Source organism: Squalius cephalus (genome assembly GCF_949319135.1).
Source record: "Squalius cephalus genome assembly, chromosome: 13".
Taxonomy (NCBI): Eukaryota; Metazoa; Chordata; class Actinopteri; order Cypriniformes; family Leuciscidae; genus Squalius; species Squalius cephalus.
This window is the reverse complement of record NC_137134.1, coordinates 18,794,528-18,819,823: the sequence shown is the minus strand read 5'-3', so window position 1 is coordinate 18,819,823 and position 25,296 is coordinate 18,794,528. Positions and strand designations below refer to the sequence as shown.

Genomic DNA, 25,296 nt, shown 5'->3' with positions numbered 1-25,296 from the left:
AGTGAATTTTGCAGCTTTTGATTCTTTTGCTGTAGTAGCTTACAAAGCTCTTGGAAATAACTGAAATAATTTTCTGAACTGGTATGGAACTGTACCCACATGGAAATAACCTATATAAACATATGTTTTAATATAGGTTTTGATATAGGTGTTTAATATATGTGACATATATAAAATTGGCCGTTTTCCTATATTATATGTACATGTATGCACATATATGCACCTATATGTTCACCTATAGATGCACCTATATGTTCACCTATATGTTCACCTATATATGCGCCACCTATATGTTCACCATATGTTCACCTATATATGCACCTATATGTTCACCTATATATGCGCCACCTATATGTTCACCTATATATGCACTTATATGTTCACCTATATATGCACTTATATGTTCACCTATATATGCACTTATATGTTCACCTATATATGCACCTATATGTTCACCTATATGTTCACCTATATATGCACCTATATGTTCACCTATATATGTACCTATATGTTCACTTATATATTAGTAAAATTATTAAAATCCATAGCCACTAGGCCTACACTGTAAAATAAAAATCTCTGGCAGCAAAGTCTCCAGACGGATTCCGTTAAATTACAGCAAATAACCATTTCACAAAATTACATTTCAGTCAAAATTAATTAAATTACAGTACATTACTGTTGATAATGGCTTATTAAACCGTGGAAAAACGGATAAATGTCAAATTACATAAAAAAAAAAACATTTAACTTTCAAGTTAAACTGTAAATTTAGGGTTTTATAAAGTTATTTTATAATAATGCTGTCTATCTACAGTAATTATATTTTAATATATAGTTTTTTCTGTGTATAACTATGAAGTTATGTATAAAAATGCATTAAGTACATAAATTCAAATACAAAGTTTGTATATTTAGTTTTAATTTTTGCATTTCAAATTTCACAACTTTGACCAATCTCTAATTAAGTACTTAATAATAGCAAATGTACAGTCAGTTTCTGTTAAATTAATTAAACGTATAAGTACAGAATACCTGCACATTTACAGTATTACTCATTAAACATAAACACTGAACATCAAGATATGTGAATGATAGGAGATACAATCTTAGTATATAATTTAGAACATGTAAAAATATCCACATTAAAAGGCAATTGCTGTATGCCTTTATACTCTAATATAACTTATTTTACACATTTACAATTACATTTTATCCAAAGTTACTTAAAAATTAAGATAACAATAGAAGCAACACGTGCAGTGACAAGTCCCAGTTAGTGTAGCACAGTACACATATAATTTTTTTTTATTTATTTTTTTATTAAAACAAATATTTAGTATTATTGGGTCAAGTGTTTATGAAAAGATGGATCTTTAGCAGTTTCTTGAAAATGTGTTGAGTTGGGCAGGTCATCCCACCAGCAGGGAACAGTCCAGGGAAAGGTCAGTGAAAGTGATTTTGTGTCTTTGGCTTTGGGATGATGGCACCACAAGGCGCCGTTCACTTGCAGAACACAAGCTTCTGGAGACACATAGATCTGAAGCAGTGAGTTTAGGTCTTGCTGCAGCATCTAGATCAGTTGCAGATGTTTGACTGATGCTGGAAGAGCTGCCAGGAGAGCATTACAATAGTCCAGTCTGGATAGAACAAGAGCTTAGACAAGGAGTTGTGTGGCTCCGATAGGAAGGGCCGGATCTTTCTGGTGTTGTATAAGGCAAATCAGCAGGATCGCATGGTTTGGCTGAAAGTGAAACCATAAGCAGTTCTGTCTTGGCAAGGTTGAATTGAAGGTGAAGGTCATTCATCCAGCAAGAATTTTCCATCAGGTAGGCTGAGATGCGAGCAGCAACCGTCAGATCCTCTGGCTGGAATGAAAGGTAGAGATATATGTCATTAAGTGATAGGAAAACCCATCATCTCTCTGCTCCTGCTGACTTCTCTGCTGCCACACCTGACCTTCACTGGTGAGATTGATTATATTACAGTACTGTATATTATGATGATTTATAAGAATGTTTGATTTGTATATGTGCTGAATAAGTTGACTGACAGCACTCTCTCTCTCAGCTCATGTGAATGTGGGTATAGTGAACGGCACAGAAGCCAAACCCCACTCCAGACCTTACATGGTTTCTCTTCAGACATATGGGGAACATATCTGCAGTGGATTCCTCATTTCTGATGAGTTTGTCTTGACTGCTGCACATTGCTGGAACCGGTAAGAGTTTGTTTAGAAAGAACTTTTGACTGACAAAAGGAATGCAGTACAATCACACAGTGTTTCATATGACATAAATGACTATCATGACTTTCTCTTTCAACAGATATGAGATTCTGATGGTCGTTGTTAAGGTACAGCAAGAGTTCAGATCACATTGAAGTGACATCCTACATCCAGCATCCAAACTATACATTCAAAGCACACTATATTCTCATCATTGTTTTGATCACACTACATTATTTCTTTTTAAAAGGAGGTGGAGTAACGGTCACCCTTAGTGACTCCACCCACCATTAAAGTATATTTATACCGTATTTAGCCAGTGAGAGCTCAGTGATCGTCTTCTTCATCATGACCATCATCATCATCTCTCTGCTCCTGCTGGCCTCTCTGCTGCCACACCTGACCTTCACTGGTGAGATTGATTAGATAACAGTATATTATGATGATGTATTTTAAAGAGTATTTAATTTGTATGTGCTGATTAAGTTGACTGACAGCACTCTCTCTCTCTCAGCTCATGTGAATGTGGGTATAGTGAACGGCAATGAAGCCAAACCCCACTCCAGACCTTACATGGTTTCTCTACAGATAAATGGGCAACATAACTGCGGTGGATTCCTCATTTCTGATCAGTTTGTCTTGACTGCTGCACATTGCTGGGAAAAGTAAGTCTTTATGAGTTAAAATCTCCTTTGACTGTTACTGCAGTGCAACCATACAATATATATCGTATGACATATGCGCATTTCCAATATGCCTTTTAAACAGACAAATGATTCTGACGGTTGTGGTTGGTGCTCATGACTTGGCTACACATCGTTCAGAACACATCGGAGTGAAGTCCTACATTCCGCATCTAAAATATATATCCAGGCCTATGCAGAATGACATCATGCTTTTGAAGGTAACATCCTGTAATGCCTAAAAAATTAAAAAATTTAAATAAACTTAGCCTTCTTAGCCTTCAGGGCTTCTGTACAACGACCTTCAGTCTTATAAAAGATTGTTTATTAAAAATGGTTGTATTTTTTAATTACAGCTAGAGAAAAAAGTCAAACTAAACAACAAAGTTAGACTGATATCATTACCAAAGAAAGGAGAAGACGTGGGACCAGATACTCTCTGTAGTGTTGCCGGCTGGGGAAGACTGTGGACTAATGGCCAACTGAGTGATCGTCTAATGGAGGCAAACGTGTATTTAATGAATAACAAAGAATGTAGCTATAAATGGAGAAAGTTCTTCTCAGTCTCAAAGATGATGTGCACACATGGTCATGGTGGATCCTGCCTTGTATGTTCCAAAAAATGTATTCACAGACTTATGGTAATGTACGAACTGGTTTCACTAGTGACGTGTTGATCTGTGTTTCTTAACAGGGGGATTCAGGAGGTCCTTTGGTTTGTGGAAACACTGCAGTTGGTGTCACATCTTTCGGTGACCCTCATCGCTGTAATTCACCTGAACATCCTGAAGTTTATACCAAGATTTCAGCATATCTTCCATGGATCCGCAGAGAAATTGAAAATATTAAGTGACTTCATTGAAATTAAAAAAGCAAGAATTTGTTTTTCTTTAATTCTTCTATAAACCTATTAAAATATCACATGGCAAGCATCAGTTATAGTCAAAGTGTTCTCATTGTCACAACCACACCCTCACTTTCCAGTCATGCCTGTAGACCTCTATATCTCATTGAATGAGAAAAAACTCAAACACCAAAACTGTTGCTAAAAATTACAGGAATTTTTTTTTATTTCAACACAGGAATGGTATCATGAACTTTTCTGCTTCAACTAAAACATAATAATAATAATAATAATAATAATAATAAATGAAATAATGTTTTATTTTATTTTATTTTATGAAAAATTATTTATTTATTTCAGACAGGTCAAAATAAAATATAAAATAAAAACAGTGAAAAGAATCCAGGATTTGAGTTGTAATATCTTCCTGCAAAAGTTTGGCAAGGTCTTAGAGATCTAACTGCAGATGGTGAATTAGTTTCAAGCTCACACCTGATTTCTCACATCTAACAGAATTTAACATCATGTGGCAGATTAGTCAACTCCCATCAAGAACGCAAACATAACACCTATCTTTTCCACTTCATTGCAAAGTGAGAACCACATGAAGCTGTGAAAGAGGAAGTATGAGCACTATAAGGGGCAAAACCATGCAGACCACTTTACATGAAATACCATCATCAACACTGAAGAGAACTTCAGCACTCCAGATAAACCTTCCCAGAACAGCATCATGATCGTCTCCACGCTTTTGCTAGTCACCCTGCTACCATATCTGACCCTTCAAGGTAAGTCTGATAGAAAAATAGAGATTTCTATTGCATTATGTCAATCTGAAGGAACATTTAGTCAAATCTATTTCTAATCTAACCAACCTAAACTAATTTCTCTCTCAGCATCTGTGGATGTAGGAATAGTGAACGGCACAGAGGCCAGACCTCATTCAAGACCCTACATGGTCTCCATTCAAAGAAATAACAAACACATATGCGGTGGCTTCCTTGTGTCTGAACAGTTTGTCATGACGGCTGCACACTGCTTTACACAGTAAGTTTTTTGTTCAGTTAGAATTTCGTTGTGAGTCAAAGAGTCCCAGACCGCTGCAAAAGGGTCTTCACTTGGTGTGACTACTTACTATATAGTGATGCCAAGATACTAACATACTATGATAGTACCCAACCTAGTGGGTACACGACTTAAAGGGAGTCTGCCGATTATAGTTTGAACTTTGAACCCAAAATGTGTTTATACTTAAACCTAAGTTTACAACAAGTAAAATGCATGTTTTCTTCCTCGTCTTGACAGAGGAGAGAAGCTGACAGTCGTGGTTGGAGCTCATGATCACAATCGTGGTACCCGCATGGACGTCAAGTTCTACCACATCCACCCTGGGTATGAGTCTAAGAGGCTGCTAAATGACATCATGCTACTTCAGGTAAATGACTCAGCTAGATTTTTCATAGCAAACTGCAAGAAAACTATTTTATCCTTAACTATATGCTATACAAAATTCTGAAGAAGAGAAAACTATACTGAATGTCCTAAACCCTTTAGGCTTTGTTCACATTGCACACAAATTTTATTTGGTTTCAAAACTAATTCAAAACTATTTTACAGGACAAACCACATACGCATATGAATGTGGTTTGTATTGGGATTGTAAACAACATTGATTTTATGTTTGTTTGTTTTTTCAAATTACAAAATAAAAATAAGAAAAGCCTTAGAGATATAATAGGATAACTGGTGTAAAACTGCAGCCTCATGCAATTAAAAAAAAAAAAAAAAACATACACTGATGAGCCAAAACAGTATCACCACTCACAGGTGAAGCAAAAAATGTTGGTCATCTGCCAACAAAGTCACATGTCAAGGTTTGGGTTGATTAAGTGAACAGTCATTTCTCGTAATCAACGTGTTGGATGCAGGAGAAATTGGCAGGAATAAAGATGTGAGCCATTTTGAGGGTCAAATTTGTATGCAAGGCGACTGAAACGGCAAGTCTTGTGTGTTGCTCCCGGTCAACAGTGGTGAGAATTTACCAACAGTTGTCCAAGAATGGGCGCCCAAGGCTCATCAATGCACGAGGATGACAAAGTACATTCCAGGATTTTTTCTCCATATAGTGGACTTCAATGGGGTACAACGGTTTGAAGGTCCAAATTGCAGTTTCAATGCAGCTTCAAAGGGCTCTACGTGATCCCAGGACTATCTGCTGCTAACTTCTTAGTGCCAGAGGCCACAGAACACCCCCTTCAGGACTCTTGTAGAGTCCATGCATTGGCAGTTTGGTGCTGTTTTGGCAGCTCATGGAAGACTAATAGCATATTAGGCAGGTGGTCATAATGTATTGGCTTATTGGTATATGTAGCAATTACAAAGTACTAGCACCTAGTATTCCCATTATCCTTTTTTAAAATAATTAGGTTAAATTTGTCATTTATATTCATTTTGAAAATTATCAGCATTAATGATTGAATTACTTGATGCAGCTGAATATAAAGGTCAACAAGAGCAAAAAAGTCAACTGGATCTCCATACCAAAGAAAGATAAGGACATCAAGGCCAAGGCCAAATGCAGTGTTGCAGGATGGGGGAAAACAACCACCAATGGTGCGGCAAGTGATAAACTTTTGGAGGTTGATGTCAAAATCATTGATAAAAAAGCATGTCAGAAGTACTGGGAGAAAACGTATTTCCCCTCAAGTATGGTGTGCGCAGGTGGTCCTGGAGGAGGAGTTTGTCAGGTACAAAGTATATTCTGGAGACATCATAAATAGAGTAGGATTTCAGTATTTTATTCACATGCTGTAACTTTCTCCACTTCTCAGGGTGATTCTGGAGGACCTTTGGTGTGCAACGAAGTTGCAGTTGGTGTTGTTTCATTCAATCAGCGAAAGAACTGTGACTCACCTACATTACCCAATGTCTATACCAAGATTTCCACATTTCTGCCTTGGATAAAATGTATTTTTGGAGGTGTGAAGCAAAATCTTGATTAATAAACATTTTATGTTCTAACAACACACTCTCTTGTGTGTGGATTTTTGGAGATTTTATGATTTGACATGTTGATGTGCAGATGTGACACTTTTGGAAAGATGGTTTCGACCCTTCTCAGCAGGTTTCCTGTGGGGGGCTGATGTGGTCAGACACCCTGTGAGAAACACTCTAGTTTGCAAAGACATCTTAAATAGAAAACCTGATGACTGTGCAAAAGTAATGAGACTCATCACCATAGATTAGAAAAGGTCTATTCTTACTGGAAGCACCAAAAAAATTACATGTCAGTTCACACCTATTATGAGTCTACTACTAGCATTAAATTGTCGATTATGAAAACTGAGGAAATTATTTAAAAATAAAACTGTTTCCACACATGTTTCTCAGAACATTCTCCTCATCTGCCATTGGCCAAACAGCCCTGCCCCAAACTCACGCCATTGGTTTAACTGTTGCTATGTCAGGCTGGTCAGGATTTTCAAAGCAATTGAGCAATGTTTTGACTAACAAAGCAACAGTGTTTGTACTTTTCAGGGAAGTTAACCTAAAATTTGTTATTTATTGTATTAAAGGAAAAGTTCACCCAAAAAATGTCATCATTTCCTTGCTCACTTTTTTTCATACAATGAAAAATGTTAATGGGGTTGGGGTTCAATCATAGTTTGGGTGAATTATCCCTTTAAACTGGGAAAAAAATGTTTTAACGTAACTATTTACATTTGATATATATATATATATATATATATATATATATATATATATATATATATATATATATAACAGAAGAAACATCCAAAATGCAGAACTGTGGTTGTGAAGGGATGCCTGACCTTGTACTTTGAGTAGTAAAGAGGCAGTGGTACATTTTGCACATACCACAAGCACAATGAGGCGCTAAACTGCGATTCTGCTCGCCACAGCTATGATTCACACTGCACATCACAGATAGGTTCTTTCATTAGTAATCCTTGACCTTTACACATTGCACCAGTGCCATTAAAGGGACTTTTTTTTAAAAGTATATATTTTTTGATGACATAATCGATGGGAAAAAAGCTTCAATAAATTTGCAATATATGGTATCGGTGCAGGTCGGAAAAAAACATGAATGTGGAGGATTTCTAATATCCTAAATATGTGCCTACAGCTGCACACTGTGAAAGGTAAATAAAAATTGTATACACAGTTTTTACAACATAGCTTTTTAAAGAAATAATTAACCCAAAAATGTGTCAGCTTGTTGCGAATGTGGCACGATGGTGAGGCGGAGAGCAAGATGAGAACTAAGATAAGCAAAAGCTCACATGAAGATACTCAAAGTCTTAACAGTAGCCAACTACGCCACCTAGGGACTTTCACCCCAGGATATACTAGTACTCAGAAAATCTAAACCCCAGGTTCGTTCTTTCCAGAGAGGACTGAGACAGCTCTGCAAATTAAAACAGTTTTTGTTTTATTGCACATGACAGTCACTAATAAGTACCTTCAATACATTTACCTCTTACATTACCGACACATACCAAAAAAAAGGTACTTAAAAGAAAAGAAAAGATTTAAAGACTACGGGCAGCACTTGGGTCGTCAAAAGACACTAACAGGGAAAAAGAATCCTGCCCCACCTCAAACAGTAATCGCTCACTACAACCAACCACTCACACTGGTGTTGCACACTAGAAAGGGAATAAGAAACTCACACTCAAGTGTTAAACACAATACCCCCCAAAAGAGAGGTGGGCAAAGTACCCTTTTACCATTGGCCACAGGAGACCCGAGCGCTTACATTAATTACAAATTATATAAACAAAGAAAGAAAATCAAATCATACAGATTATAACAATTACTAATAAAAGAAAAATACCACAAAACAAAAACATTAATGAAAATAAAACATTCAAAATAGAAACAAAACAGCAGCGTAATCCGGGGCCGTGCGTCTTGCCATTAAAGATAAGCTTACACCGCTCAGAGCTGGAAGTAAGCCTGTTATGCACGTTCCTTCCAACCTGCATGCACACAGCAGTGAAATTAACTTTTTTTTTTTATAAACATGAAACGATCCACCAGAAAAGAGATCATACTCACTGCGTTTTCAATGATTCTAACACGACTGTACAGGTTCTCGCTGCACTCAAATTGTGTAGTGACTGCAGGACACAAACTTTAAAATTACACACTAATATTATAAAATCACATTCCATATTCCGCTCATTCACATACCTGATCACGCAATGAGCAGACTAAATGCCCCGAACCACACGACTCCACTAGGAACAGGCAACCAGGATGCAAAAAGTAACATCCCCAGCCATTTGAATGCTGCATTTTTATTTAGAGTGCAATCATGGTAATTAGTCACCAGACGGTTACCTGACACCACTAAATTTACTGGGCAGATAATTCAGTTCTCCACCAGGGGGAGAAACAAAGGGAAATTCCCAATCTGCTACACAAACTCAAATGATTTTCTTTCTTCTGTGGAAAGATAGCTTTGTGTGAAGAACAGGCCAAAATGTAAGTAATTATTCAGTGAAAATCTTTCCTCCAGTGAGCTTTACTCAAGAAATCTATCTGCTGTAACCGGATCATTAAGCAATTTGTGAATAAATTGTTCAGTCCGATTTGTGAATCATACCAAGCGGTTATTAAAAAAGAACTGGCTCAAAAGAACCATCTATTAACTGATCTGGTCCAAGATTAAATCATTGGGCCCTATTATACACCTGGCGCAATGTGGCGCCAGGCACGACGCAAGTGTTTTTAGCGCAATTTTCCACCGGACAAATTGCGCTTGTTAACTCATGATTTCTGTTCTGTGCGTCTGTGCGCACCAATCTTGCACTTCTATCTACTCCTCAACCAGACCACCTAGAGACTTCGGGTTTTCAGCATTATGTTAAGGAAGGTCTAATCTCGGGAACGCACAAAAAAAATCCAGGAAAAGATTTACTATCTCTTAGTGTTGTGATCCCATGAGGTGAGAAAATTGCGCTAAAACACTCACTGAGTTTTTATTACTTGTTTGCTAGTTTCAGCACGACGCAGTTTTTATTTTCACGTCCTGCGTCACGTTGTTTAAATAGCAAATGCATTTGCGCCCATCTATTCGCCCATGGGCGTGCAGGTCTGAAAACGAGGTGTGTTCGGGCGCATTTTTGGCACGTTGCTATTTTGAGGCAACTGAAATAGCAGAATTTTTTTATTTTTTTTATTTAAAGAGCACATTAGTGATATGCGCCTTAAATTCCACTATGTAAATAGCGAATCCACCATGTCGTGAGCACAGCTGGCTTTTAAAGGTAATGCGAGATGAGACTCTGGTTGGTTACGCCCATCCATGTTACGCCCAAAACACACCCATTACTCATTAAGAGAATAGGGACAACCCTTTTAGACCATGCGCTGGGCGTGTCAACCATTTTTCCCATCTTCAAACTTTGACTCACTGATCTGGTTGCAGTGGTTATCAAGTCAACAGCTCACTGAAGGGGAACATTTTCTGTGAATAATGACTTTTACTGTCCAGCCTTTTATGAGCCATGTTCACCATTAAAGTGGGAAAAAAAAACCTAGAATGTCTGATCGTTGGTTCCACTGGAAGTCAAATGACATTACAATGAGTAAATGTGTGTTTGACTTCCTGTGTTGTATTTATTCCAGTAAAGAGATGACTGTTCTTGGCGAAGAGTAGAGTAGCGTAGGCGTTAAGGGTTAGGGTTCGTAAAGTAGTTAATGAACTTCTGGCCTTGAGTGTATCAACTGTTGACATCCACAACTACAAGGAAGCATGGAAGAAATACAGACAGAACATAATTTGCCATAGGTTTTCAGATTAGGGATTCTATTGCTCTTCTCTTTTTAAACCCATCTTTGCATATATTCTTGCGAGGAGATTCAAGAGATCCATTGTTGTGCAATTCAATGGAGGTGGGCATCATATTCTTCAGCATAAAGGGATGCAAATATCCTGATGTACCAAATATATAAACTGATATAGTTTATCATTCAGAAAAGGTTGATTGCAACATTTTTGACAATACTAATATTTGCGAATATAAATACAGTTTAAAACTCGAATTTGTGTGATTTTTTTTCTAGAAAGATATATATAGGGATGGAAGATTGAAAACACCTCAAAGTTTGAACAGGCCAAAGTTACCATAAATCAGACATTCAATGTGTTGAATGACATTCAACATTCAGCTAATATTGTATACTAGATTAAATAAATCGAACTTATCTAATATTTGCACATAAAAAAAAAAACATAGCATGTGTACTAATGCATTAATAAAGTAGTGGGACAACCTAGTAGTCTGTACCCTATTCAAAATGCCATATGCAATCGCATGTTCTCTGCTGTGTAAAATCTGGAAAATTCACTGCATACTATTCTTTTATCTACAATAAGCCATGACTTGGGGTTTAAAAAAGAAAACAGGTTTAAATCAAACCAGAAGATCACAGGAACCCATAAATTGAGTTTTCCCATCGTTTTACCAAAATATGCTGGAGAAGATCTTGTATTCAAAGAAAGCTAAACTTATTTTGTAGCACACTATGCAATAGGTGGCAAATTCAGCATTTTGCATCATCTCTGTATGTCAGGATGTGTCGATCGCGTGTTGTGTCATGTGGTGGAGACCTATATAAATGGTGGTCTGGAAACTGGTGATCTCATCAGCAGCGTCTTATCAAGATGACTACAGCGTTCAGCCTGTTGCTCTCGGTGGCTTTGACAAGCTTGACACTGACTGGTAAGTAAAATCATGCTTTACTGATAATACAATGATAACTATGATAACTCAAACTTGCATCTTGATTGGTTTAGGTACATTTGGAGCTGATATCATCAATGGCAAAATAGTCAAGAAGAGCTCCATGCTTTACATGGCATCAGTTCAGATTGATGAAAAACACAGATGTGGAGGATTTCTGATCGACCCGAGCTACGTGCTCACGGCCGCACACTGCGATAAAAGGTAATATGGTAGTTAGTCTACTGTTAGTTTGGGTTTCATCAAAACTGTTCACTAATCTGCAATTGTGTTCATGTTAAAGTGGCGACATGACTGTGGTCCTGGGCACCCACAACATCAGTGCACAAAGGGTGAATCTGAGATATACAGTGCAACATAAACATAAGCACCCAAATTTCACAAACGTGAAAACTGGCAATGACATCATGCTTCTGAAGGTACAATATTTCATAAATAAAAACATTAATAATTATAATAGATACATTTATACTTAAACTATAAATTAAATGCTTTTAATACATATACAATTAATTGTCATCATGAAGACCTCACATTTCTTGTGTGGAAATCTAGCTGTCCAAAAAGCTGAAAAAAGTTGTGAAAACCATCAAAATCCTGAGCGAGGACAAACCACTGAAGCCTAATTCCAAGTGCCAGGTTGCTGGATGGGGTAAACCCATGGTGGATGGGCCGAATGTGGTGAATGATCTGCTGGTCACAGACGTGTCGCCTATCAACTTCACAACCTGCCAGACATTGTGGAAAAAACTGCAAGACCTCCCAAACAACGTCCTGTGCGCTGGGGGCACCAAGACTAAAAGTGGCGCTTGCCAGGTACCTCTATTTTGGTGAAAGTTCATAATTTGTAAGTCTATTCTTCTGAACTCAATGATGTGATTGTAATCAATATCAAACATATTATTACAGAGCGATTCGGGTGGACCGCTAGTGTGCAGTGGGAAAGCGGTGGGCATCGTCTCTATGGATCGCTGTGACAGCCCAAATATTCCCAATATTTACACTCAAATTTCAAAATACAAAAAATGGATCAAGGAGGTGATCAAGGGAGGTGCCTGATATCTTTAAAACTGAATTTTATTGTTGTGCAGGGTGGTGTCAGAGGTCATTCAGTCTCATTTTGCTGTTTCTTAGATGGTGAAAATGGTGTTGGTGCATTAGGCAGGTTGCTTCAGAACGTGCATTTGCTGCCACATTACTTACTCTACAGGAAAGTTATCATAATTTGTTGTATTTCCTTAGGTCTCTGCTCAACAGATCTCTGCTCAACTAGGCCATAATGCACACAAAACCCACAAACCCTGTATTTTTTCCCACACGTTTTCTTAATCTAACATGTTCTGGTAATAAAACGTATGCGGCCACAGAACACTTTCAAAATGAGTCGAGACATGCTTAAAGGAGTTGGGGTCCATCTTGACACAAATGCAGCATCACTCACTATGTGGAATAGTGAATAGTGTTTCCGAGATAGTCTTCTAAACAATGTTTTGTTTTGTTTTTAAAAACACATTCACACAGAAGAACTCAAAATATTTGACATGATTTATTTTACATTAGACAAAGCAACATGGGATTATAAACTATACACAACTCCAGTTGTGTCTATATGAAAGGTGAATTTTGGTGAGCCAATGCCAGAACAGACCATTTCCAGGAAGATATTTCCTAAATAAATAAAAGAGCTGGATAACAATATACATATAGAACACGTTTATATTTTTATCTTCAAATTAGGATTCATCTCAAAGCTTTACAACTTCAAGATTTTTTTTTTGTGTTATTTCTGCAACCGAAGAGCACATGCACAAAACAAAAATAAAGTGGAAATTTTTGGTTTATACCATTATAATCGTCATATCTTACATTTTACAAACTTTTATTGTTGTTCCTCAAAACTTAATGTGAATCGACTTAATGTGAATAGACTATTAAGAATTTCATGCTTACTGTATTTTGCAAATTATGATTAAACATACTGACCAAATAAATTGTTTTGCTAATGACTGAGTCTGTATTTTCACAATGACAAACTATGGGCATGCAGAAAAACCTTTGTATGAGCTGCTTGTGTGTATAATATGGGTTACTTTAGAGAAATAATGCATTCATTCACAGACATAAAAAACAAGGATGGACACTAAACCTGTGACTGAAATCTTTGGTCTGAAATACACATTTGAAATGTTGTTTTCATTCAATGGGTTACAAAATATCCTAGAACTCTTACATTAATGAAGTTGTTTTTCTTTTAAACAAAATGAAAGTGAAAGGAGGAGTTTAGCATTCAGAAAGGTTAATTGATAACATTATTATCTGTTCAACTTCTTTGATGATACTAAAATTTGGAAAGCTAAATACAGTTTAATTTGTTTGATTTAAATTTTCTAGGAAGATATATTTATAGGGTTGCAAGTAACGGCCACAAATTTAGCCAAAATTATTTATTACAGTCGAGATGGCCAAGACTTCAAAAGTGGGACAGGCCAAAAATCACAACATAAATAAGACATGTGATGTGCTTAAAACTAGGTAAATACCCGGTTTCAAAGACAGGGCTTAGATTAAGCCAGGATTAGGCCTTAGTTTAATTGGAGCATTAAAGTGGCTTTTATAAAGGTGCTTAAAAAAAAAAAAAACATTACTGGTGTGCATCTTGAGACAAAACAATGGCACTGACATCTTTTAAGATAAGTCAGTGCAAGTTGCTATTCGTTAAAACAGCTCAAACATGCATTTGATCAGTCTGGGACTAGCTTAAGCCTTGTCATACTAGATGATATACACCAATAATCCAAAACATGACCACCTGCCTAATATGCTGCTCGTCCACAGCGTGCTGTCAAAACAGCGCTGACCCGCCGAGGCATGGACAAGACCCCTGAAGGCGTCCTGTGGTCTCTGGCACGAAGACGTTATAGCAGCAGATCCTTCAAGTCCTGTAGGTTGCGAGGTGGAGCTGTTGAGGATTGAACTTGTTGGTTCAGCACATCCTATCGATGCTCAATTGGATTGAGATCTGGGGAATTTGAAGGCCAGGGCAACACCTTCATCATGTTCCTCAAACCATTCTTGAACAATGTGTGCAGAGTGTATTATCCTGCTGAAGGAGGCCAAGGTGTACCTGGTCTGCAACAATGTTTAGGCTGGTGGCATGTGTCAAATTTATGTCCACATGAATGGCCGGACCCAGGGTGTCCCAACAGAACTTTGGCCAGAGCATCACACTCCCTCCAGCGGCTTTTCATTGTCTCACAGTGCATCACTAAATGGCGCACACGTACACGCCGTTCACATGATGTAAAAGAAAATGGGAATTGTTGGTCCTGGTGTCCTTCTTCTACTGCTCCAAGGTCCAGTTCTGACATGCCCATTGCAGACACTTTCGATGGTGGACAGGGGTCATCATAGGCACTTTGATTATTCTACAGCTACGCAGCCCCATACGCTGCAGACTGTGTGTTGTGACACATTCCTCCCATAACCATCCTTAAGATTTTGTGTGACTTGTGCCACAGTAGACCTTCTGTTTGCATACACCAGACAGGATGGCCTTTGTAGTCCTCGTGCATTGATGACCCTTGGACGTGTTCAGTTTTTAATTGTAGAGTCTGTTCTCTAACTGAACTAAATGATTTTTATTACTATAAAAAATCAGAATGATGGTGGGGGCGGTGCCGCGGTGGGCAAGTTATGTAACCGGTGTTGCGGCTGAACATCATGTAACACCAGTAAAACAGAGTATCGCAGCAAGCCTAAGCAGAATACATCCCGCCTTCTAAATAATAAAGCCAATCGCTGATATGCAAAGTTATTGCGTCACTGCAGCTGCCGTTAGAACCTGAGGCTCACACTTTTTGAGATTTCAGGATTCCCCCATTCAAACAGATAGGACTTGGTCTTGGATGCTCCAGAGGCGTTGCAAATATGGCCGCAGAGTGAACAGACTTTCCTTGAAAGAGACTTTGTCTGTGGTCTCTCCCCGTTTGAAAAACTGCATCACAATCAATTAGCAACTGACCAATGCAGATTCAAGTAGCTTTATTGACAATTCGGAAATGTAAAAAAGGCTTTACATTGCCAAAGCATTGCCAGGGCTCTGATCCAATTGTGTTGAGCATTGTCAAATTTGCAGGCAACAATGGGCAGCAGATTAGGCTGTGATTGACAGCGCTCTGATCCAATGGCATTGAGCATTGTCAGATTAACAGTTCCTGTTCGTGCCAAGCACCAGTTTAGAAAACAAGCGCTCCCCGGCACTGGTGAGAGGTGTTGTGCTGAATTCTGAACACCGCCAGATTATTACTTCCCTGAGTCCCCAGTATAGGTACATTTAGGATGAGGTGCTCTCATCAATTGTCTGCTTTTTTTAAAACCTCCATCCAGTAACACCAGTAATTACTAGTACTGTAGGAAAAGAATAAACAGAAAACATTTGCATAAACCGCTGAACAGTGGTTAGTCTGCGTTAATACGCCCCTGCCTGAAAGGCATCAGTTTTACCAAGATATACTGGAGAAGATCTTGTATTCAAGGCCTACCACACAATGCAATAGGTGACATTTAGCATCATCTCTGTCTGTCAGGATGTGTCGTGCGCGTGTCATGTCATGTGGTGGAGACCTATATAAATGGTGCTCTGGAAACTGGTGATCTCATCAGCAGCGTCTTGTTAAGATGACTACAGCGTACAGCCTGTTGCTCTCGGTGGCTTTGACAAGCTTGACACTGACTGGTAAGTAAAATCATGCTTTACTGATAATACAATGATAACTATGATAACTCAAACTTGCATCTTGATTGGTTTAGGTACATTTGGAGCTGATATCATCAATGGCAAAAAAGTCAAGAAGAGCTCCATGCTTTACATGGCATCAGTTCAGATTGATGAAAAACACAGATGTGGAGGATTTCTGATCGACCCGAGCTACGTGCTCACGGCTGCACACTGCGATAAAAGGTAAGATGATAGTTAGTCTACTGTTAAACTGGGATTTGTTTGGTGTTCAACAAAACTGTTCACTAATCTGCAATTGTGTTCATGTTAAAGTGGCAGCATGACTGTGGTCCTGGGCACCCACAACATCAGTGCACAAGGGCCGAATCTGAGAAGATATACAGTGCAACATAAACATAAGCACCCAAATTTCAAAAACGTGAAAACTGGCAATGACATCATGCTTCTGAAGGTACAATATTTCATAAATAAAAGCATTAATAGTAATAATAATAGATACATTTATACTTTAACTAAATCAAATACTACACATACAATTAATGGTCATCATGAAGACCTCACATTTCTTGTGTGGAATTCTAGCTGTCCAAAAAGCTGAAAACCAGCAAAGGTGTGAAAACCATCAAAATCCTGAGCGAGGACAAACCACTGAAGCCTAAATCCAAGTGCCAGGTTGCTGGATGGGGTAAAACCGAACAGCATAATGCGGTGAATGATCTGCTGGTCACAGACGTGTTGCCTATTAACTTCACAACCTGCCAGACATTGTGGAAAAAACTGCAAAAACTCCCAGACAACGTCCTGTGCGCTGGGGGCACCAAGACTAAAAGTGGCGCTTGCCAGGTAACTCTATTTTGGTGAAAGTTCATAATTTGTAAGTCTATTCTTCTGAACTCAACAATGTGATTGTAATCAATATCAAACATATTATTGCAGGGCGATTCGGGTGGACCGCTAGTGTGCAGTGGGAAAGCGGTGGGCATCGTCTCTTTGGATCGCTGTGACAGCCCAAATATTCCCAATATTTACACTCAAATTTCAAAATACACAGTCTGGATCAAGAAGGTGATCAAGGGAGGTGCCTGATATCTTTAAAACTGAATTTTATTGTTGTGCAGGGTGGTGTCAGAGGTCATTCAGTCTCATTTGGCTGTTTCTTAGAAGGTCACAAAAATGCTGTTGGTGCATTAGGCAGGTTGCTTCAGAACGTGCATTTGCTGCCGAATTACTTACTCTACAGGAAAGTTATCATCATTTGTTATATTTCCTTAGGTTTAAACAGATCTCTGCTCAACTATGTAGGTCATAATGCACACAAAACCCACAAACCCTGTATTTTTTTTCTACGCACATATGTTTTCTTAATCTAACATGTTCTGGTAATAAAACGTATGCGGCCACAGAAAACTTTCAAAATGAGTCGAGTCGTGCAGAAAGGAGTTGGGGTCCATCTTGACACAAATGCAGCATCACTCTGTGGTAAAGCTGAATAGTGTTACTAACTTGTGCTTTTATGTGGTTAACAGATCGTTTCCGAGATTAACTTCCATAGTCTTGTAAACAATGTTTTAAAAAAAACACATTCACACAGAAGAACATCCTTCAAAATATTTGACATGATTTATTTTACATTAGACAAAGCAACATGGGATTATAAACTATACAAAACTCCATTTGTGTCTATATGAAAGGTGAATCTTGGTGAGCCAATGCCAGAACAGACCATTTCCAGGAAGATATTTCCTAAATAAATAAAAGAGCTGGATAACAATATACATATAGAACACGTTTATATTTTTATCTTCAAATTATTCACCTCGAAGCTTTACAACTTCAAGATTATAATTTTTTCGTTATTTCTGCAACCGAAGAGCACATGCACAAAACAAAAATAAAGTGGACATTTTTGGTTTATACCATTATAATCTTCATATCTTACATTTTACAAACTTTAATTGTTGTTCCTCAAAACTTAATGTGATTCAGTCCGACATATGAGGGTGAAAACGCACGTTGAATCGACTCAATGATGGACATTAAAGACTATTAAGAGTTTCATGCTTACTGTATTTTGCAAATTCTGATTAAACATACAATACTGACCAAATAAATTGTTTTGCTAATGACTGAGTCTGTATTTTCACAATGACAAACTATGGGCATGCAGAAAAACCTTTGTATGAGCTGCTTGTGTGTATAATATGGGTTACTTTAGAGAAATAATGCATTCATTCACAGTCATAAAAAAACAGGGATGGACAGCATACTAAACCTGTGACTGAAATCTTTGGTCTGAAATACACATTTGAAATGTTATTTTCCTTCAATAGGTTACAAAATATCCTAGAACTCTTAAATTACTGAAGTTGTTTTTCTTTTAAACAAAATGAAAGTGAAAGGAGGAGTTTAGCATTCAGAAAGGTTAATTGATAACATTATCATCTGTTCAACTTCTTTGACGATACTAAAATTTGGAAAGCTAATTACAGTTTAAAGCGCATTTGTTTGATTTTAATTTTCTAGGAAAATATATTTATAGGGTTGCAAGTAACGGTCACAAATTTAGTCAAAATTATTTATTACAGTTGAGATGGCCAAGACCTCAAAAGTGGGACAGGCCAAAAATCACAACATAAATAAGACATTGTGCTTAAAACTAGGTAAATGCCCGGTTTCAAAGACAGGGTTTAGATTAAGCCAGGATTAGGCCTTAGTTTAATTGGAGCATTAAAGTGGCTTTTATGAAGGTGCTTTAGAAAAAAAAAAACATTACTGGTGTGCATCTTGAGACAAAACAATGGCACTGACATCTTTTAAGATAAGTCAGTGCAAGTTGCTTTTAGTTAAAACAGCTCAAACATGCATTTTAGTCTGGGACTAGCTTAAACCTTGTCATACTAGATGATATACATCAATAATCCAAAACATGACCACCTGCCTAATATGCTGCTCGTCCACAGCGTGCTGTCAAAACAGCGCTGACCCGCCGAGGCATGGAGACCCTGAAGGCGTTCTGTGGTCTCTGGCACAAAGACGTTAGCAGCAGATCCTTCAAGTCCTGTAGGTTGTGAGGTGGAGCTGTCAAGGATTGAACTTGTTGGTTCAGCACATCCTATCAATGCTCAATTGGATTGAGATCTGTGGAATTTGAAGGCCAGGGCTACACCTTAAACTCTTCATCATGTTCCTCAAACCATTATTGAACAATGTGTGCAGTGTGGCAGAGTGCATTATCCTGCTGAAGGAGGCCAAGGTGTACCTGGTCTGCAACAATGTTTGGGTAGGTGTCACGTGTCAAATTTACGTCCACATGAATGGCCGGACCCAGGGTGTCCCAACAGAACTTTGCCCAGAGCATCACACTCCCTCCAGCGACTTTTCATTGTCTCACAGTGCATCACTAAACGGCGCACACGTACACGGCCGTTCACATGATGTAAAAGATAATGGGAATTGTTGGTCCTGTCAACCTTCTTCTACTGCTCCAAGGTCCAGTTCTGACATGCCCATTGCAGACACTTTCGATGGTGGACAGGGGTCATCATAGGCACTTTGATTATTCCCCATACACAGAAGACTGTGATGCACTGTGTTGTGACACATTCCTCCCAAACCATCATTAAGATTTTGTGTGACTTGTGCCACAGTAGACCTTCTGTTTGCATACACCAGACAGGATGGCCTTTGTAGTCCTCGTGCATTGATGACCCTTGGACGTGTTCAGTTTTTAATTGTAGAGTCTGTTCTCTAACTGAACTAAATGATTTTTATTACTATAAAAAATCAGAATGATGGTGGGGGCGGTGCTGCAGTGGGGAAGTGATGTAACCAGTGTTGCGTCTGAACATCATGTAACACCAGTAAAACAGAGTATCGCAGCAAGCCTAAGCAGAATACATCCCGCCTTCTAAATAATAAAGCCAATCGCTGATATGCAAAGTTATTGCGTCACTGCAGCTGCCGTTAGAACCTGAGGCTCGCTCTTAGGACTACACGTGCATTGGCTGGTCTAGCTTGGAAAATAAGCTTTTTTTTTTACAGAATTTGAGCCTATGAAACAACATCTGTAGAACAGTGCATGCCAGATTCTGTTGCTGATTTAATTGTGAGTTCAGCAAGCACTTTTTGAGATTTCAGGATTCCCCCATTCAAACAGATAGGACTTGGTCTTGGATGCTCCAGAGGCGTTGCAAATATGGCCGCAGAGTGAACAGACTTTCCTTGAAAGAGACTTTGTCTGTGGTCTCTCCCCGTTTGAAAAACTGCATCACAATCAATCAGCAACTGACAAATGCAGATTCAAGTATCTTAATTGACAATTCGGAAATGTAAAAAAGGCTTTACATTGCCAAAGCATTGCCAGGGCACTGATCCAATTGTGTTGAGCATTGTCAAATTTGCAGGCAACAATGGGCAGCAGATTAGGCTGTGATTGACAGCGCTCTGATCCAATGGCATTGAGCATTGTCAGATTAACAGTTCCTGTTCTATGAAGGTAAAACAGTAGCAAAACTCGAGAGCTTGCTAATTTGAATGTGAGAACTTGTAAAATTAATATTTGTATTTGTAAGTTGAAATTTATACTTGCAGCTCTGATGTGAAAAGCTGCATCTATCGATTTGCACACACAGACAATACTCAGAACACCTGTGTTTTGAATTCGAAGTTGCAGATTAATAGTTACAAATGTGTAAAGTGTCATTTACATAAACAAAATGACAGGCACAATTGTGTACTACACATTTATCTTTGTGCTTTAGTTCAGTTTCGTTGTACAACCACAAGTCGGCACTCACAACCTCTCATATCTGGCAGTACAACTTCAAATCCTAGCGCTTTGACTTTTGCTACTCTTTTTGCGATATGCCTGTAGCAAAACTCACTCGTGCACTTGTAAATGCAGACTTGAGAGAGCAGAGTCGGGGGCGGGGCTGGGGTCGGAATGAAGTCATTTTATTGGTTGATGCCTCACCAATGAACAACGCCAGCCACAATGCAAACATTTGTATGCATATGTATCAGCTATTTTTTAAAACGCTTGGAAAATATTTTTATGAAATATCATTAGTTTTACTGGAATAGTTTTACAGAATATGAACGCAACGCGTTTAATTGAGACAGTGGTATTAAAAGACCAAACAGGAAACACCATAAAGCATAGCCTATACAGAAAAAAATTGAGCACAGAATATGAACGCAACGCGTTTAATTGTACGTTTTCCTCGAAACCCAAGAAAACACTTAATGAGGCTTAATGGACCAACAGTTATAAAATAAAAATTAAAAACAATAAAAAAAACACATAATTTGTTACTTTATTAATAAAACACTAGGCAGCAAGTTTATTTGCACTGAACACACATTTGCTTATATATATATATATATATATATATATCAAGGATTCAGATGCTCGTATATTCAATAATTTCACTTAAATGGCAGTGAAGTTCCAATTCCATTGCAATATGAAAATGCACCTAAATTATCTGATAAGAATGTAAAATGTATACCTTAATATGCAATGTAAGTCGCTTTGGAAAAATGTAAATGTTTTAAATATTCACCCTAGCCTAACTGTTGGACACACAAAAACAAACAAAACATAAATAAATTATATATATATATACGTACGTGTGTGTGTGTGTGTGTGTGTGTGTGTCTTTTACAGTCTATGGTATATATACCATATATATAGGGCATATATATATATGGCATACGTCATATGTTTTACGTCATATTCTGTGCTCATCTGCTTTTCGGTAGTATGCATTAGCATTGTGTCTACTGAGTTTGATAATTTCGTTTATTTATTTTAATATCAGTCTAATGCATTAAGCCATGTTAGTGTTTCAGTGCACGCGGGTTTCGTGACATCATCGAACTCCCATTTCATTGGCTAGGTGCCAACCAATAAAACGGCTCCTTTGACCCCCCCTCCTCCCGCCCCCCTTTCCCTCTCACCACCTCTGAGTTTCAAGTGCACAAGTTAGTTTTGCACCTGATGTATCGCGAAAAGAGTAGCAAAAGTCAAGGCGCGAAATTTGAAATTGCAGTGACAGATTTGAGAAGCTGCAAGTGCCTAATTGAGGAAGTACCGCGAATGTGAACGTAAGATTAAACGCAAAATATATATTACAAGTTTGTGTCTGTCGTTGTATTTCTGTGAATGGCATTTTACACATTTGTGTCTACTTGTCTGCAGCTTCAGATTCAGAATACAGGTTTGTGACTATTGTCTGCGAGTGCAAATTTCAACATTCAACTTCAGATTTTTATTTTACAGGTTTTCACATTGGAGCTGTGAGTGTAAATGTTCATGTACAAGTACGAATATTTATTGTACAAGTTCTCAAATTCACATTTACATGCTCTCGAGTTTTGCTACTGTTTTACCTTCATACTGTTCGTGCCAACCACCAGTTTAGAAAACAAGCACTCCCCTGCACTGGTGAGAGGTGTTGTGCTGAATTCTGACCACCGCCAGATTATTACTTCCCTGAGTTCCCAGTATAGGTAAATTTAGGATTAGGTGCGCTCGTCAACTGTCAGATTTTTTTAAACTAGGGCTGGGAATCGATTAAAAAAAATTAACTAATTAATTGCACAATTTGCTGTAATTAATTGCAATTAATTGCATTTCCCCCAAGCTTGTAATCATCAATATTTAAACTTAGAATCACCTAATTTAATTAAACAACGCAGGGAACAGAAAAGGGAACAGAAAATAGCCCTATATTAAAATAATATTAAACATCAATATATCAATATATTATTCTTTTTCAATAATCAATCAACATAATTTAACAGATTTTTTTACTAATTATCAAAATAAAATATAGTCCTATTATTACCAGAGCATGTGATCAGAGCAGGTCATTTTACCATTGTTGCGCAGCATGGCTATACCAGCTCAGCAAACAGAAGTCTACTACAGAGAAATTTCACGTTATTTGAGCGGACTTTGCTTTTCCAGTGCGTGATCGGTACATGATTGGAGCGTTTGGGCCATTAACGACAGAGTAGAACGCAGCGCAAACACTGAGCAGAGAGCGCAGCAACGCGCCGACACACACACATACACGGAACGGAGATCGCAGCGCACACACGGAGCGGGAAAGACCTGCTCATGAAAGCTGCGCGAGAATGAAATCTGATCGCCGAACACGGAGAGGCGGGACGGCATATTGTCGTCCTTTTCAATAGCAGCCGCAACAGGAAATCATTAAAACGAGGCAAAAAAAAAAAAAAAGTGCTGCGTTAATTGCGTTATTTTTTTTTTTTTAACGCATTAAACATCTCAAATTAATCGCACAGATTAACGCGTTAATTCCCCCAGCCCTATTTTAAACCATCCAGTAACACCAGTAATTACTAGCACTGTAGAAAAAGAATAATCAGAAAAAATGTGCATAAACCACAAAACAGTGGTTAGTCTCCGTTAATTAGGTGCTGCCTGAAAGGCATCAGTTTTACCAAGATATACTGGAGAAGATCTTGTATTCAAGGCCTACCACACTATGCAATAGGTGGCATTTAGTGTCATCTCCGTCTGTCAGGATGTGTCGTGTGCGTCGTGTCATGTGGTGGAGACCTATATAAATGACTGGTGGTCTCATCAGCAATACTCAGTCTTATCAAGATGACTACAGTGTACAGCCTGTTGCTCTCAGTGGCTTTGACCAGCTTGACACTGACTGGTTAGTAAAATCATACTTTACTGATAATACAATAATAACTGAACTGCTTTTGGTTAACTCAAACGTGCATTTTGATTGGTTTAGGTACATTTGGAGCTGATATCATCAATGGCAAAAAAGTCAAGAAGAGCTCCATGCTTTACATGGCATCAGTTCAGATTGATGAAAAACACAGATGTGGAGGATTTCTGATCGACCCGAGCTACGTGCTCACGGCCGCACACTGCGATAAAAGGTAATATGATAGTTAGTCTACTGTTAGTTTGGGTTTCATCAAAACTGTTCACTAATCTGCAATTGTGTTCATGTTAAAGTGGCAGCATGACTGTGGTCCTGGGCACCCACAACATCAGTGCACAAGGGCCGAATCTGAGAAGATATACAGTGCAACATAAACATAAGCACCCAAATTTCAAAAACGTGAAAACTGGCAATGACATCATGCTTCTGAAGGTACAATATTTCATAAATAAAAGCATTAATAGTAATAATAATAGATACATTTATACTTTAACTAAATCAAATACTACACATACAATTAATGGTCATCATGAAGACCTCACATTTCTTATGTGGAATTCTAGCTGTCCAAAAAGCTGAAAACCAGCAAAGGTGTGAAAACCATCAAAATCCTGAGCAAGAACAAACCACTGAAGCCGAAATCCAAGTGCCAGGTTGCTGGATGGGGTAAAACCGAACAGCATAATGCGGTGAACGATCTGCTGGTCACAGACGTGTTGACTATCAACTTCACAATCTGCAAGACGATGTGGAAACAAGTGCAAGTAGAACTTCCAGACAATGTCTTGTGTGCTGGTGGTTTCGAGACTAAAAGTGGCGCTTGTCAGGTGCGTCTACAGCAATATTTAGGTGAAATTTCATAATTTGCTATTCTATTTACTTCTGAACTCAATTGGTTATCAATCTGAAATGCATTGTTCTTGCAGGGTGATTCAGGTGGACCGCTAGTGTGCAGTGGTGAAGCGGTGGGCATCGTCTCTTTCAACATGGGTCGCTGCGACTACCCAAATGTTCCCAATATTTACACTCAAATTTCAAAATACACAGTCTGGATCAAGAAGGTGATCAGTGGAGGTGCCTGATGCCTTTAAAAATGAATTGTACTGTAGTGCAGTTTGCTAAACTCAGATTTTATGGTGAGGTGAATGCTACCTGTCAAAATATTTCAATAAAAGTGAGAAAAGGGCAATAAAAACTCAATAAGCAATGACTCTGCATTTCTTTATTTCTAAAGAGCCACTTCACAGAGAACGAAACCATTCAAGGGCTGTTTGATACTCAACCACAGCTAAAGTTCACAGCCCTCAC

General features: G+C 38.2%; 4 protein-coding genes across 4 annotated transcripts; all 4 read left to right on the top strand.

Annotated features, from left to right (window-relative positions):
* Window positions 1-2,575: 2,575 nt before the first annotated feature.
* Window positions 2,576-3,845, top strand: LOC307169605 (mast cell protease 1A-like; the record flags this gene model as incomplete). The annotated part of the gene is made up of 5 exons (XM_079890336.1): window positions 2,576-2,639; window positions 2,742-2,892; window positions 2,996-3,131; window positions 3,267-3,518; window positions 3,605-3,845. The coding sequence occupies 5 exons, from the start codon at window positions 2,576-2,578 to the stop codon at window positions 3,761-3,763; spliced, it is 762 nt and encodes a 253-aa protein (XP_079746462.1). The 3' UTR covers window positions 3,764-3,845.
* A 447-nt stretch (window positions 3,846-4,292) lies between these two features.
* Window positions 4,293-25,186, top strand: LOC307169604 (uncharacterized protein). Its single transcript, XM_079890335.1, has 10 exons — window positions 4,293-4,542; window positions 4,651-4,801; window positions 5,060-5,189; window positions 6,247-6,501; window positions 6,586-6,733; window positions 23,890-23,967; window positions 24,052-24,202; window positions 24,282-24,420; window positions 24,552-24,815; window positions 24,915-25,186. The coding sequence occupies exons 1-10, from the start codon at window positions 4,488-4,490 to the stop codon at window positions 25,068-25,070; spliced, it is 1,527 nt and encodes a 508-aa protein (XP_079746461.1). The 5' UTR covers window positions 4,293-4,487; the 3' UTR covers window positions 25,071-25,186.
* Window positions 11,441-12,950, top strand: LOC307169269 (kallikrein-7-like). Its single transcript, XM_079889805.1, has 5 exons — window positions 11,441-11,511; window positions 11,586-11,736; window positions 11,816-11,951; window positions 12,088-12,348; window positions 12,442-12,950. The coding sequence occupies exons 1-5, from the start codon at window positions 11,454-11,456 to the stop codon at window positions 12,589-12,591; spliced, it is 756 nt and encodes a 251-aa protein (XP_079745931.1). The 5' UTR covers window positions 11,441-11,453; the 3' UTR covers window positions 12,592-12,950.
* Window positions 16,194-17,724, top strand: LOC307169267 (granzyme B-like). The gene is made up of 5 exons (XM_079889803.1): window positions 16,194-16,267; window positions 16,342-16,492; window positions 16,583-16,721; window positions 16,853-17,113; window positions 17,207-17,724. The coding sequence occupies exons 1-5, from the start codon at window positions 16,210-16,212 to the stop codon at window positions 17,354-17,356; spliced, it is 759 nt and encodes a 252-aa protein (XP_079745929.1). The 5' UTR covers window positions 16,194-16,209; the 3' UTR covers window positions 17,357-17,724.
* Window positions 25,187-25,296: the final 110 nt, after the last annotated feature.

Excerpts from the sequence above, each read along its gene's own strand:
- LOC307169604 (XM_079890335.1), top strand. The coding sequence starts at position 4,488 with ATGATCGTCTCCACGCTTTTGCTAGTCACCCTGCTACCATATCTGACC. Across the intron at positions 5,190-6,246 it reads ATGACATCATGCTACTTCAG|CTGAATATAAAGGTCAACAA; the intron begins GTAAATGACTCA and ends TACTTGATGCAG. Across the intron at positions 23,968-24,051 it reads GACCAGCTTGACACTGACTG|GTACATTTGGAGCTGATATC; the intron begins GTTAGTAAAATC and ends TGATTGGTTTAG.
- LOC307169267 (XM_079889803.1), top strand. The coding sequence starts at position 16,210 with ATGACTACAGCGTACAGCCTGTTGCTCTCGGTGGCTTTGACAAGCTTG. Across the intron at positions 16,493-16,582 it reads GCTGCACACTGCGATAAAAG|TGGCAGCATGACTGTGGTCC; the intron begins GTAAGATGATAG and ends TTCATGTTAAAG. Across the intron at positions 17,114-17,206 it reads CTAAAAGTGGCGCTTGCCAG|GGCGATTCGGGTGGACCGCT; the intron begins GTAACTCTATTT and ends ATATTATTGCAG.
- LOC307169269 (XM_079889805.1), top strand. The coding sequence starts at position 11,454 with ATGACTACAGCGTTCAGCCTGTTGCTCTCGGTGGCTTTGACAAGCTTG. Across the intron at positions 11,952-12,087 it reads ATGACATCATGCTTCTGAAG|CTGTCCAAAAAGCTGAAAAA; the intron begins GTACAATATTTC and ends GTGGAAATCTAG. Across the intron at positions 12,349-12,441 it reads CTAAAAGTGGCGCTTGCCAG|AGCGATTCGGGTGGACCGCT; the intron begins GTACCTCTATTT and ends ATATTATTACAG.